The 13,973-nt window shown below is 42.5% G+C and overlaps 1 protein-coding gene across 7 annotated transcripts in view; it reads right to left on the bottom strand.

Moving 5' to 3' along the window:
- Positions 1–13,973, bottom strand: part of TIAM1 (TIAM Rac1 associated GEF 1) — a 553,722-nt gene that overhangs the window by 117,954 nt on the left and 421,795 nt on the right. For all 7 annotated transcript variants that reach the window (XM_077480001.1, XM_077479998.1, XM_077480004.1 and 4 more), the window contains one exon: positions 6,420–6,498. In XM_077480001.1, the coding sequence (XP_077336127.1) occupies positions 6,420–6,498 (79 nt within the window). The remainder of the gene's footprint in view (positions 1–6,419; positions 6,499–13,973) is intronic.

The raw sequence follows: 13,973 nt of genomic DNA, 5'->3' as shown, positions 1-13,973 counted from the left end.
AAGTTTTCATTCAAAGTGATGACATCACAATGGAAGAGTGCAACATTGGGGCCATGCAGGATTCCTTCATCGAGCATGTGACAGAGGCCCTGAAGCATTGCACTCTTCCGCTTTGATGCAGTTTGTGAATCACTAAAGTGTTTTGTGTACATATTTCATGGCACACTGTGGATCTCCAAATATCCAAAAGTTTTTTATTCAAAGTGGTTGCATTACAATAGAAGAGTGCAACATTTCAGGGTCTCTGTCACATGCTTGACAAAGGGATCCTGCGTGGCCCTGAAACGTTGCACACTTCCGCTGTGATGTTACCACTTTGAATAAAACTTTTGGAAATTTGAAGATCCATAGTGCCCTGGCAAATATATGTGCAAAACACTTTAGTGATTCTAGAAGAATAGCCTTTTCCGGGGCCAAACCATGCCTCCTTCATTAAGAGAAGCTCAGTTGGAACCATAAGGTCATTACAAGTTCATGCTCATAATTATGAGCAAAGGCTTACTATAGAATGGACATGAGCACACACACACACAAACGTATCAGCATGTGCACAGGAAGGAACGTGCTTATGCGCATGAGAACACGCACACGTACGTTCACTGGCGCCAAAAAGCCTATCTAAGCTGGACTATGGCATAAACAGATTGTTAAGTGGTCTTCATCTAGTTCCTGTTAAACCTGCGCCTTTCCCTGCTATATCAGCTTAACCGTGCTTGACCTGGCTTGCCCTTGACTAATCTCTGGATTTCTGCCTGCCTATTGTGACCTGGGCATTGTACTCTGACCCTGCTCCTATCTTGTGCTTCTGGTCCTCGCTGCCCGACTGTGTACCGACCCCGGTTGGTATCCTGACTCTGCCTCCGTCTTATGTTCCTGTACCTTCACTGCCCAGCTGTCGATGACCTTTTGGCTTGTGTCCTGGCTACACTCCTACCCGCTGATCAAGCTTCACCGTGTTCCAGTTCCTGCCTGGTGATCCACAGTCATCTGCTTCCTGCAAACCTCAGCTGGTAGTGCCTTTTATACCGGCCCTCATGCTGCTCCGTGTCCTCACACCTCCAGTCATCATTACCAGGGGAGTTGGCCAAGAGGTGCAAGAGAAGCCCCTTCTACCGCTTGATCTGCACCAGTTACGTGACGGATTCAAGAGCTAAATTAATCTGAATAATTTTAATAAGTTCCAAGTCCTCCTTAATTGTGTGATTTGCTTTTCTTAATTTAGCGTCAGTTACTTTAAAGCTGGACACCCAACACTATGCAAAACCCAGCAAATTTCTGGTTTACCAATACAGAATTTTACATTCATGGGTCATATTATTATTATATAGGATTTATATAGCCACATCCTGTAAAATTCAATGAAATTAGGAAAACAGGCGTGAAATTGGATTGGTGATTGGATAATCTGTAAAAATGTAATGAGTTAGCCTATGGTAATGTGTGTGCGCACTTTGATCTCACTGCAGAAATTTCACTAAGAATCTTTGTGCGTACACCTTGATTAGTAAATATTTCTTCTAATCACCGATCTGCTATTCTGTTTTTTTATTTTTAATACTCTCAACAGTGACACTGCATGAATAGATATTCAATCAAAAAAAAGAAAATAAATGTAAGTAGATGAGAACATGTAATAAAAAAAGGAAGAACCTTGCCCTACTCCACTCCTCCTATCTCAGCTCTTTGTAATAACAGGTAATTCACACATAGGGAATGTAAAAAACAGTTAAACATAAAAATAAAATGCAAATGCAAAATGCAGCCACTTAAAACAGGTTATACATATAGAAAATAGATGTAAAAATGTAAAACTCTAAGTGGCAAATAAAACATCAAAGCAGTGCTACCATCAATTAACATGAAATAAAACTGACTGACCAGTATATGGTCACTACCTTTTACGTAAAATAAGGTTTTAAAATGGACAAAAACGAAATGTAAATAAGTGAAGAGTCTCTAGTGGACGTAGATGGTATATACAGCAAAAAGTTGATGAGTGCACCATTCACCAAATGCTTTTCCACCTTGTGCTCCCATACACCCCACAAGGGGTTCAAACTCACCAGAACCCGGAGGTTATAAGGCCTCAATCAGCATCCTATAGTGTGTATGTATGTATATATATATATATATATTATATATATATATATATATATATATATATATATATATATATATATATATATATATATACACACACACACACACATACACGTTTGGATTGGTTGCAGCCTAGGTAAAGGAGGCACAATGAATTACCTGCCACCTTAGCCAAAAATATCCTTTTAGTATTGGAGAGAGTTAGAGGAAGGACATACAATAAGAAATTGGAGGAAGTCTCTCAAAAATCTTGACGATGTTTATAAAGATAACTTATGAGGACATCCAGAGTGAACAGACTATAGGATGCTGATTGCCATTATAATAATAAAAAAATTAAAAAAATCAAGCAATGCTGTTATCAAGACAACCACTAGATGGTGATAGAGTACTTGTTAAGGAATAAGAAAGAACTACAACCATAATATATGTTATCTCAATTAAAGTGACAAAAAAAAAAGTGTTTATTTTTTTAAAGCGGAGTTCCACCCCTAAAAAATTGTTTTGCATTAAAAGACTCCTTTTAACATAGAAAAAATATTTGGAAGTATTTTTTTTTATATATACTTGCCAGAAAGGCTCTGTTGCTATGTATACCCATAATCTGCCACTTTGTGGTACGCGGAGCTCTTCGTGACTTCCTCCCTCGCCTATGCTCCTGAGAAATGACTACACATTTCCCAGAGTCTAAGCTACAGCGTATGTTGAATCACGCATGCACAAGATCGAGAGGTGCATGTCGGTTACCCAGCATGCACCTCTCAAAAGCTATTCCAGGAAGTGATCGCAATTAGGCTTCACATGCGCACATTCATGATGGAAACGGCCACAGACGGAGGAATAAATAGTAACAATCAAAATGTATATTATTGAACAATCGTTCATGATTATTGTATGCTTTTTTTAAATTTAATTAGCAATAATTCTAGGATCCAAAAAACCCCCCCCAAAAAAAAAACTCTGCTTTAGGCTGGGTTCACACTGCTGCGGTGATGAGATCGGATGTGATTCGCACCGTACTGCAGTGCAAATCACATCCGATCTCTTGTGCGATGCGAGTTCAGCCACACAGATAGTATGGCTGAATTTGCATCGCATCCGGCCCAAACTCGCACAGGACCCTTTTTTTGGTCCGCAGCAGAATCGGATCGCATGGGTGTTCACACCATGTGATCCGATTCCTGTCCGAGTTTGCAGATCGCACTGCGATATGCGAACTGATCTGGGGGTGTCATTAACTTTTCACTGACACTCCCAGCCGTTCGCATAGGGCAGTGTGAACTGCCGCCAGGAGGCATGCGATGCGGGAACCCGCAGCGGATTTGCAGCGTTCCCGCATCGCAGCAATGTGAACCCAGCCTTACTATAAAAATGGGACACGTTAATTTATATCTTTTTTAGAAGCAGAACTTCTCTGTAAAGGGGAAGTTCTGCTTTATGTAATCCTCCCCCACCACTTCCACATTTGGCACATAATATTTTTTGGGGGGAAGCGGTATCTGGTTTTGACAAGTACCTGCTCCTACTTCCACCTAGATCACCTAGGTTCACCCACCCCCTTTGCCCACAGCCTTCTGGGACACGTCACAGTTCCCAGAAGGCTGCGGGATCATCCACAAAATGCAGTGTGGTTTGTGCATGTGCAGTGGGAAGTCAGCTGTGAAGGAGTGACAACTTTGTTAACATGGCAAGGCTGGGGACCTGAACACCGGTGAAGAACCATCCCAGGTGAAGATGGGTCAATAAAGTCGGTATCTACAGTATTTGTAGCTGCTAATTATTTTTTTCCTAGGGTGAAGAACTCTACCCTACAGTACACGGCATACACTGCTCAGCATACAATCCCTGCATCTGCCGGATGTTACTCTGAACAGGTCAATCAAGATGACCAAAGATCCCAAATCTAGAAGAAGCCGACAAGAAGATGTGGACTCCAGCAAGGGAGCCTGCGGATATTGCATCTCTAGAGAGGAAGACAGTCAAGTGCCACTTAGTAGTGGGATTTCATAAATACTACAGTGTGTCTGCACAGTTCATTTCATGTTTTTCTTATGTTCTGAACAAAGTAAGCCTCGCAGGGATCACAAACTTACGGGAGTGTCGGATCCGGTCACTACCCAGCTGTTCTGCATGCGTGGTCCCACCATTAGACGACAGTGGAAGGCTGTCTTGGGAGTCACACAGAGAAATTACAGAGCCTGGGTAGAGTTAGAGGGGAGTCAGGCACAGAGAAAGGCTAGGTTTGCATCTGTTGGCTGTGTGATCTAGAGGCATTATCCAGTTCTATTGGCCATCGTGTACAGAAATAGGACTGATGCTTCAGGCAAAGTGTGGATACATGGGCTACTTGGTGGATACATGGGCTGCAGCCTACTTGTCATATATATTGCATTCCTGGGGACATCTCATTTAGTTAGTTGCACAGGCATGTAGCATTCCATTAGGAACTCTGGGCACGTGTATGATTTTTTGCTATTCACCAGAGCACCATATAGTAGCCCCAAAGAGATAATTTATGCCCCCATGCCCAACCTGCAGCCCGAGGGTGGTATGAAGCCCTTTGGTATACGATGTGTGGCCCTTGGACCTCAGAAGTTTGTAGTGGGAATGTTGATTAGGGTAACAGGACTGATCTCTACTAGCCTCATATAACATGTTCCCAGTTTCATATGGTCTTCAACAGCATAACTCCAGCCACGAACGTAGCAAGTCCACACTCTCTCACCCTCAATTTTTCTATTAGGTCTGCAGTTTCTGACAGTCCTCTCAAGCATTACATACACTATACTGCCAAAAGTATTGGGACACCTGTCTTTAAACCGCACATGAACTTTTAATGGCATCCCAGTCTTAGTCCGTTGGGTTCAATATTGAGTTGGCCCACCCTTTGCAGCTATAACAGCTTCAACTCTTCTGTCCACAAGGTTTAGGAGTGTGTCTATGGGATTGTTTGACCATTCTTTCAGAAGCGCATTTGTGAGGTCAGGCACTGAAGTTGGATGAGAAGGCCTGGCTCACAGTCTCCAAAAGGTTATCTATTGGGTTGAGATTAGGACTCTGTGCAGGCTAGTTGAGTTTCTCCACCCCAAACTCGCTCATCCATGTCTTTATCGACCTTGCTTTGTGAACTGGTCCAAATCATTTGGTGGAGGGGGGATTATGGTGTGGGGTTGTTGTTCAGGGGTTAGGCTTAGCCCCTTAGGTCCAATGAAGGGAACTTTTAAAGCGCCAACATACCAAGACATTTTGGCCAATTTCATGCTCCCAATTTTGTGGGAACAATTTGGGTATGGCCCCTTCCTGTTCCAACAGGACGGCGCACCAGTGCACAATGGAAGGTCCATAAAGATATGGATGAGCGAGTTTAGGGTGCAGGAACTTGACTGGCCTGCACTACTTTTGGTGAAAATATTATATATTGAACACTGCGCGTGACCCTTTCATGATGTCAGGAGCTGCATTTGAGGCCCCCTTTAGCTCACAAGTTGACAACCATTGATTTATACAGTATAGATTGCAAAAAAAAAAAGCCTTCCCAATTAAAAAAATAAATAAAAATCAATATGAAAGCCATTTGTTATCATAAATATCACCTGTAACGAAATGATTGCAATATTTATCATGGTGAAGGGTTTGTGCTGGACGGCTGGCATATGTAGTAAAGCCTGAGAACTTGAAAGACTTTGTGGGGTGGAAAGCAGGGTAGATTAAGCTGGTGTCATTTAACCTGCTGGAGCTGTCCCTTCAAGCCGATGAAAATAGTTCTATGGGTAGCCTTTTAGCGCAGAAAGGATATGAATGAGAGTAAACGTCTCAGGGAACTGGTGGAGTATGCGGACAGACCAGCAATGCAATGGTCAGGATCAAATGCTATAGAGTTGCCACTGACCATAGGATAGCCCATGTAAGTAGGGTTGTCACCTCATCCCTTTAAACTCGAACATGTATTAATTACACAGGTTCTGTGGTTAAGGTGGTAAACTCACTCGGTGCCTTATCTGCATTAAATTACCCTCAGAATCTGTGTAATTAATATCTGTGTAACATTAATACATGTTCGGGTTTAAAGGGATGAGGTGGCAACCCTACATGAAAGTGACGGGGCTAACAAGGTATCTAATAACAAAGCTTACCATAGTGTACCATAGAAAACAGGAAGTACAGAAATAGGCACAAAGGAACATTTGGGGTTTATCATACTTTACCTGTCCTACAAATAGATTAAATGTAATTAAAATAAAAAGTTAACAAAGAAGCATAATTTAACCTAGGTGGTCTAGTGAATACACCAATGTTACAAAAATTTCCATAGAACTTACCATAGTTTTCTGATGGGTCAGTCTTCTCCAGCTGAATATATCTGATAACTTTGGGGCAGATTGAGATTTCCTTGTAGAGCTAGAAAAGAGAACACGATGATGGCATTTAATCTTGGCATGATACATTTCAGTCCTGTAAGTCAAACAAGGCTGTGCCACTGGCCATGGTTGTTTCCTCAAAGATGGTTCAAAACCGGAATGTGATTTGTAAGGCTAAAAAGTCAACTAAAACAACAAGCAGCATGTAAAAGGATGCATAGGTAGGAGAAATGCTGCTTTATTACCGGAAACAGAGGCAGCCATATAAAGATGGTGTTTGCCTTTGACTTTAATGCTAACCTAGCACAAGTGTGCAGATGAGGACTCTGCTGTTGTAAATTTTCATGCTGGTTTGAGGTCAAGGAGTCACAGTACTAAAGCCAGAGTGACAGGATAGCAGACAGGCAACTGGCATTTCCAGAAGAGGCTTAGCAAATGGCAGACCTCTCATTCAGCAGCTATATGGATCTTTTAGATGTCAAGGGCCAAATGGACGCATCCTCAACACGCTTTACACCCAAGATCCCCAGTATTGTCCAAAAGACAAACCTTCTAGAATAATTTATGTCAAAAGCCAATAAACTTAAAAAATGGTGGGAGGAAACCATAGTATATGGAGGAAGCCTAGACAAACATAGGGAAATATACAAAGTGCACCTTGGATGCAAATGCCGATCATTGACATACCACCTAACTGACATTTGAGCAGTGGCAGCCCATCCATTAGGGGCGCACGTGCGGTGCCCACCCTATCCATACATCCGACCCCCCTGATCTACATACAGGGACACCAGACGCATGGATTCCAATGGGGGGGGGGAGGGGGGAGTTTGAAGCACGTGATCAGTGCCACCACACCCATTTCCCCCCCCCCCTCCAGAACTGTTGAGCACCAACCGCCACTGCATTTGAGTGTTCCTCTTTTGAGATTTCAGTTGTCTGCTTTTGGCTTGGTGCACAAACCTCAAAAAAAAAAAAAAAAACACAATTTAAAGTCCAGGCATAAAAATCTTAATTTTGATTTGTTTAAACCAACTGCCACTGCAAACTCAGATACTATATAATCTTTTCAAAGTAGTGGTGACATCATGACTGCGCTGTACATAGGCTGTGCAGAGAGCAGAGCTGTGGGAGGAACACAGCAGCTCCACCCACCACAGGCTGCCTTTAGAAAACCACAGGAGGGGGTGGAGACAAGACCTGTCACTCCCTGAATAAGGAGAAAGAGCAGCAGCGACTGGTCTTTAACGTGAAGCTTCCGCCAAAAAAGGAAGTTCCTCTTTTTCAACTTCCTCCCCAAGCACCGACCACCTTTGTAAAAGGGGGAAGTGGTGCAGGCGAGCAGGTACTTGCTTTCGACAGGTTCAACCCCCCCCCCCCCCTTGCGCCCCAGAATTCTGCGGAACCATTTACAAAGCACAGCGTGGTTTGCACATGCGCAGCAGGAAGCCAGATGTGAAGCCGCAAGGAGTCACAGCCAGCTTCCCATACTAAACATGCCAGCGCCGACACTGAAGACCCTCTTTTATAAAGGAAACTGTAAACCTAAATTCACTTTTTTCTTGTGACAATGGACACTAGGACAAATAGGATGGTAAACAACCCCAGCAGGGTCACAGATGACAAGAAAATTTAAAAAAGCAAGTCCCAAATAGTTCCATCCATCACCCAGCAATAATCCTTAGAGAAAGTGCCACCAACATGTAAATCAAGTATATATCCTGTATTTATCTCAACTTCTGTTCTTGTCCAATATTACATAACAAGAATTGGGAAAAATACTTTAACTGGATTTACAAACAATGGTGACAAATCAAACAATATATCAAAAAACAAATACTTTATATTATACATTTATTGTCAAAACACAGAAACATAACCAAAACATTTTTTATGGTCTTAGGTAAATTATGTGTGTGTTTTGACCTTAGACTTTAACCACTTGCCGACCAGCCGCCGCAGTTTTACTGTGGCAGAATGGCACGGCTGGGCGAAACAACGTTATGTTATGTGTTGCTTTTCCCTGTGGCCACTATGAGGCACCCGCTGCTCGCCCCCGAGCCGATGCAGTGAGAACTTGAAACTGTGTGTAAGCACACAGATACCGATTCTCTGAGGGGAGAAGAGACAGATCATCTGTTCATACAAACTATGGACAGCGATCTGTCATCTCCCCTAGACAGTCCCATCCCCCTTCAGTTAGAACACACACTAGGGAACACATTTAACCCCTTGAGCACCCCTTCATGATAACCCCTTCCCTGCAATTCCCCCCTGCCAGTAATCAGTGCATTTTTATAGCACTGATCACTGTATAAATGCCAATGGTCCCAAAAATGTGTCAAACGTGTCCGATGTGTCTGCCATAATGATGCAAAAAAAAATAAAAAAAAGAAACGCAGATCGCCACCATTACTAGTAAAAAAAGAATAATAATAATAATAATAATGCTATAAATCTATCCTCTATCTTGTAGACGCTATAACTTTTGCACAAACCAAACAGTATACGCTTATTGTGATTTTTTTTACCAAAAATATGAAGAATGCATATCGGCCTAAACTGAGAAAAATTAGCTTTATTATAGCAAAAAGTACAAAATATTGTGTTTATTTCAAATTTGTCGCTCTTTTTTTTGTTTATAGTGCAAAAAATAAAAACCACAGAGATGATCAAACACTACCTAAAGAAAGCTCTATTTGTGGGGGAAAAAGGATGTCAATTTTGTTTGGGTGCAGCGTCGCACAGCCGCGCAATTGTCAGTTAAAGCGACTCGCAAAAAATGACCTGGTCATTCAGCAGCCAAATCTTCCAGGGCTGAAGCGGTTAAGGATGTGATGTTAGCCGACACCACAGTCCTATATATCTTGCTGGAAAGACATGCAGCCGTTTGAATCTATGCAATGGAGTTCCTCAAAAAATATGCCAATAAGAATATCTTCAAATGTCACAACTGGAATATTGATCAATATATAGGTGATAGGGGTTAATACTATAGGTTGACTTAACAGGGTAGTGTAGAGTTCACAGAAGATCTGCAAAAACATTGTTTGGTTGTAGAGTTCTACTGTGAAAGCCGTAAACTTTACAATGACTTATCTTAACAAGTAACTGAAAGCTCAAGAACTAGGAACGTAGATGAGGCTGATCAGGATTTGTTTGTTCTGTGGTCACATGTTGCTCACCTGCAATCTGGACTGCACAGGTACACCTGCTGTGGGGGCAGGTGAGCAAACAACGCATCTCAGCTCCTTACAGCTGATAACAAAACCGTGTGCCAGTTTTACATTTATTATAGTGGGCTGGAATACCTGGGCAGGTAAGCTTCCTTTATAACATCCTAAAACAGATGACTTTATTGCTGTAATAAAATGTCAGTGATGGAACAAATAGAGGAAGCAGCCTGGAAGTGACAAAATACCTCAGTGTGAAAAAAAGAAAAAACACAAGTGTCATCATAGCAGGGCAAGGAGCCCGAGACTCATGGTTCATTCTATAAAAGGCAGAAAGATCCTGAACTGGGGTTCATAAAACCTCTGACCACACAGGAAGACCATGCCACTGTACATGCTCTTCAGTGATCCCAAGGACAGGAAGACCATGCCACTGTACGTGCTCTTCAGTGATCCCAAGGACAGGAAGACCATGCCACTGTACATGCTCTTCAGTGATCCCAAGGACAGGAAGACCATGCCACTGTACATGCTCTTCAGTGATCCCAAGGACAGGAAGGCCATGCCATTGTACGTGCTCTTCAGTGATCCCAAGGACAGGAAGGCCATGCCATTGTACGTGCTCTTCAGTGATCCCAAGGACAGGAAGGCCATGCCACTGTACGTGCTCTTCAGTGATCCCAAGGACAGGAAGGCCATGCCATTGTACGTGCTCTTCAGTGATCCCAAGGACAGGAAGGCCATGCCATTGTACGTGCTCTTCAGTGATCCCAAGGACAGGAAGGCCATGCCACTGTACGTGCTCTTCATCGATCCCAAGGACAGGAAGACCATGCCACTGTGCATACTCTTCAGCGATCCCAAGGACAGGAAGGCCATGCCACTGTGCGTGCTCTTCAGCGATCCCAAGGACAGGAAGGCCATGCCACTGTGCGTGCTCTTCAGTGATCCCAAGGACAGGAAGACCATGGCACTGTGCGTGTTCTTCAGCGATCCCAAGGCCTCTCCCATACACATTGGGGTTGATTTACTAAACACAAATCCACTTTGTACTACAAGCGCACTGCAAGTGGACTTGGAGGTGCAGTCACTTTAGCTCTGAGGGAAAGACCTGAAATGTGGGGATTTTATCATCCAATCATTTATGGGCAGCACAGTGGTGTATTGGGTAGCACTCTTGCCTAGCAGTAAAAAAAATCCCAACCACGACACTACCCGCCTGGAGTTTCCATGTTCTCCCTGTGCCTGCGTGGGTTTCCTTTGGTTCCTCCGGTTTCCTCCCACACTCAAAAGACATGCTGGTAGGTTAATTGGCTTCTGTGTAAATTGGCTCTGGTATATGAATGTGAGTTAGGGATCTTAGATTGTGAGATCATCAAGGACTGCTCCTTGAGGGTAGGGACTGATGTGAATGTACAATGTATATGTAAAGTGCTGCGTAAATTGATGGCGCTATACAAGTACCATAATAATAATAATAATAATAATAATAATAATAATAATAATAATAAGTGCACTTGTAGTGCAAAGTGGATTTGCCTTTAGTAAATAAACCCCATAGAGTGCTAGTTCACACTAGATGCAGTTCAGTGCGCGTTCTGCACTAAAAATGCATGCAGTGTGTTTTCCATATATTCCAATGGCTCTAGTTCACACCAGTGCAGTCAGTTTCCGGTGCAGAAAAAAAATAAAAATAAAAAAATAAATAAAAGTAGAGCATGCTGAATTTTTTCTGCACAGAACTGTACTGGAAGATAGCAAATTATATCAAAAACTCACTGGAACTGCATGTGGTATGAACTGTAAGAAAAAACTGATCTGAAACGTATCCAGAGTGCTTTTTTGTGGCGTGAACTGGCCATAAAAATGCATGCACAGGGTTTTCCATGTATTTCAATGGCTCTAGTTCACACCAGTGCAGTCAGTTCTGGACAGTTTCTGAACCTGGAACTGACTGCATTGGTGTGAACTAGAGCCATTGGAATAAACGGAAAAAACACTGTGCATGCATTTTTAGTGCAGAAAAAAAGCGCACGGAATCTGGTGTGAACTGGCCCTGAGACTCCCCAGGCATTCTGACCCAGGAGAATAAATGGGTATATTGTATTGGCACTTGTTTCAAATAAACAGGACCATCTGCTCCACCTGTCACTGCTCATAAATGTACATAGTGGCCAGCTCAAACAAGGGATAAAGAACCACAAAACAGGACCATTGTGCAACCAGTTTATTAAAATTGCTCATCTCAATTATTTAATTGTACTTTTTGGACACTTGCAATTGTATATATCCTTGATATACAGATTTTTTGGCATCATATGTATTTTGATTGTATTTGTCACAAAGTTGATATCTAGAGCTAATCCTCCATTTCTATTAAGTCTACTGTGTTTTATACATGGTATTTGGATCAGCAGCAGGGGTATTATACAGTGCCTTGCGAAAGTATTCGGCCCCTTGAACTTTTCAACCTTTTACCACATTTCAGGCTTCAAACATAAAGATATAAATTTTTTATTTTTTTGTGAAGAATCACCAACAAGTGGGACACAATTGTGAAGTGGAACGAAATCTATTGGATAATTTAAACTTTTTTAGCAAATAATAAACTGAAAAGTGGTGCGTGAAAAATTATTCGGCCCCTTTACTTTCAGTGCAGCAAACTCACTCCAGAAGTTCAGTGAGGATCTCTGAATGATCCAATGTTGTCCTAAATGACTGATGGTGATAAATAGAATCCACCTGTGTGTAATCAAGTCTCTGTATAAATGCACCTGCTCTGTGATAGTCTCAGGGTTCTGTTGAAAGCGCAGAGAGCATCAGGAAGACCAAGGAACACACCAGGCAGGTCTGTAATACTGTTGTGGAGAAGTTTAAAGCCGGATTTGGATACAAAAAGATTTCCCAAGCTTTAAACATTCCAAGGAGCTCTGTGCAAGTGATCATTTTGAAATGGAAGGAGTATCAGACCACTGCAAATCTACCAAGACCTGGCCGTCCCTCCAAACTTTCAGCTCAGACAAGGAGAAGACTGATCAGAGATGCAGCCAAGAGGCCCATGATCACTCTGGATGAACTGCAGAGAACTACAGCTGAGGTGGGAGAGTCTGTCCATAGGACAACAATCAGTCGTACACTGCACAAATCTGGCCTTTATGGAAGAGTGGCAAGAAGAAAGCCATTTCTCAAAGATATCCATAAAAAGTCTCATCTAAAGTTTGCCACAAGCCACCTGGGAGACACACCAAACATGTGGAAGAAGGTGCTCTGGTCAGATGAAACCAAAATCGAACTTTTTGCCCACAATGCAAAACGATATGTTTGGCGTAAAAGCAACACAGCTCATCACCCTCAAAACACCATCCCCACTGTCAAACATGGTGGTGGCAGCATCATGGTTTGGGCCTGCTTTTCTTCAGCAGGGACAGGGAAGATGGTTAAAATTCAGGGGAAGATGGATGCAGCCAAATACAGGGCCATTCTGGATGAAAACCTGTTGGAGTCTGCAAAAGACCTGAAACTGGGACGGAGATTTATGTTCCAACAATACAATGATCCCAAACATACAGAAAAATCTACAAAGGAATGGTTCACAAATAAACATATCCAGGTGTTAGAATGGCCAAGTCAAAGTCCAGACCTGAATCCAATCGAGAATCTGTGGAAAGAGCTGAAAACTGCTGTTCACAAACGCTCTCCATCCAACCTCACTGAGCTTGCGCTGTTTTGCAAAGAAGAATGGGCAAGAATTTCAGTCTCTCGATGTGCAAAACTGATAGAGACATACCCCAAGCGACTTGCAGCTGTAATCGCAGCAAAAGGTGGCTCTACAAAGTATTAACGCAAGCGGGCCCGAATAATTTTGCACGCCCCACTTTTCATTTTTTTATTAGTTAAAAAAAGTTTCAAAAATCCAATAGATTTCATTCCACTTCACAATTGTGTCCCACTTGTTGGTGATTCTTCACAAAAAATTAAAATTTTATATCTTTATGTTTGAAGCCTGAAATGTGGCAAAAGGTTGAAAAGTTCAAGGGGGCCGAATACTTTCACAAGGCACTGTACACTTCTAAATAGGTATTTATTTGGTGCAGGGATTTAATATTATAGTTTACTGCCATTAAAACATTTATCATCGTCCCTTCCAGGTCAGTACTTATGAGTAATGATGGGCTCGGGAGTGTTCGAATCGAACCCGCTAGGAAGCAGTCACTGCACCCCGTCAATCATAGGCAGTGAGGCATTTGCTGGCCCACATCTGCACATACAGCCTAGCCTATGATTGGCAGTGTGCAGTGACAAGTTTGATCCAAACACGCATGAGCCCATCGCTACTAATGAG

This window comes from Lithobates pipiens, unplaced genomic scaffold (genome assembly GCF_037356315.1).
Source record: "Lithobates pipiens isolate NorthernLeopardFrog02 unplaced genomic scaffold, aLitPip1_a1.2 Scaffold_16, whole genome shotgun sequence".
NCBI classification, from domain to species: domain Eukaryota; kingdom Metazoa; phylum Chordata; class Amphibia; order Anura; family Ranidae; genus Lithobates; species Lithobates pipiens.
Note: the sequence above shows the minus strand (reverse complement) of the source record. Positions and strands in the feature narration are given on the sequence as shown.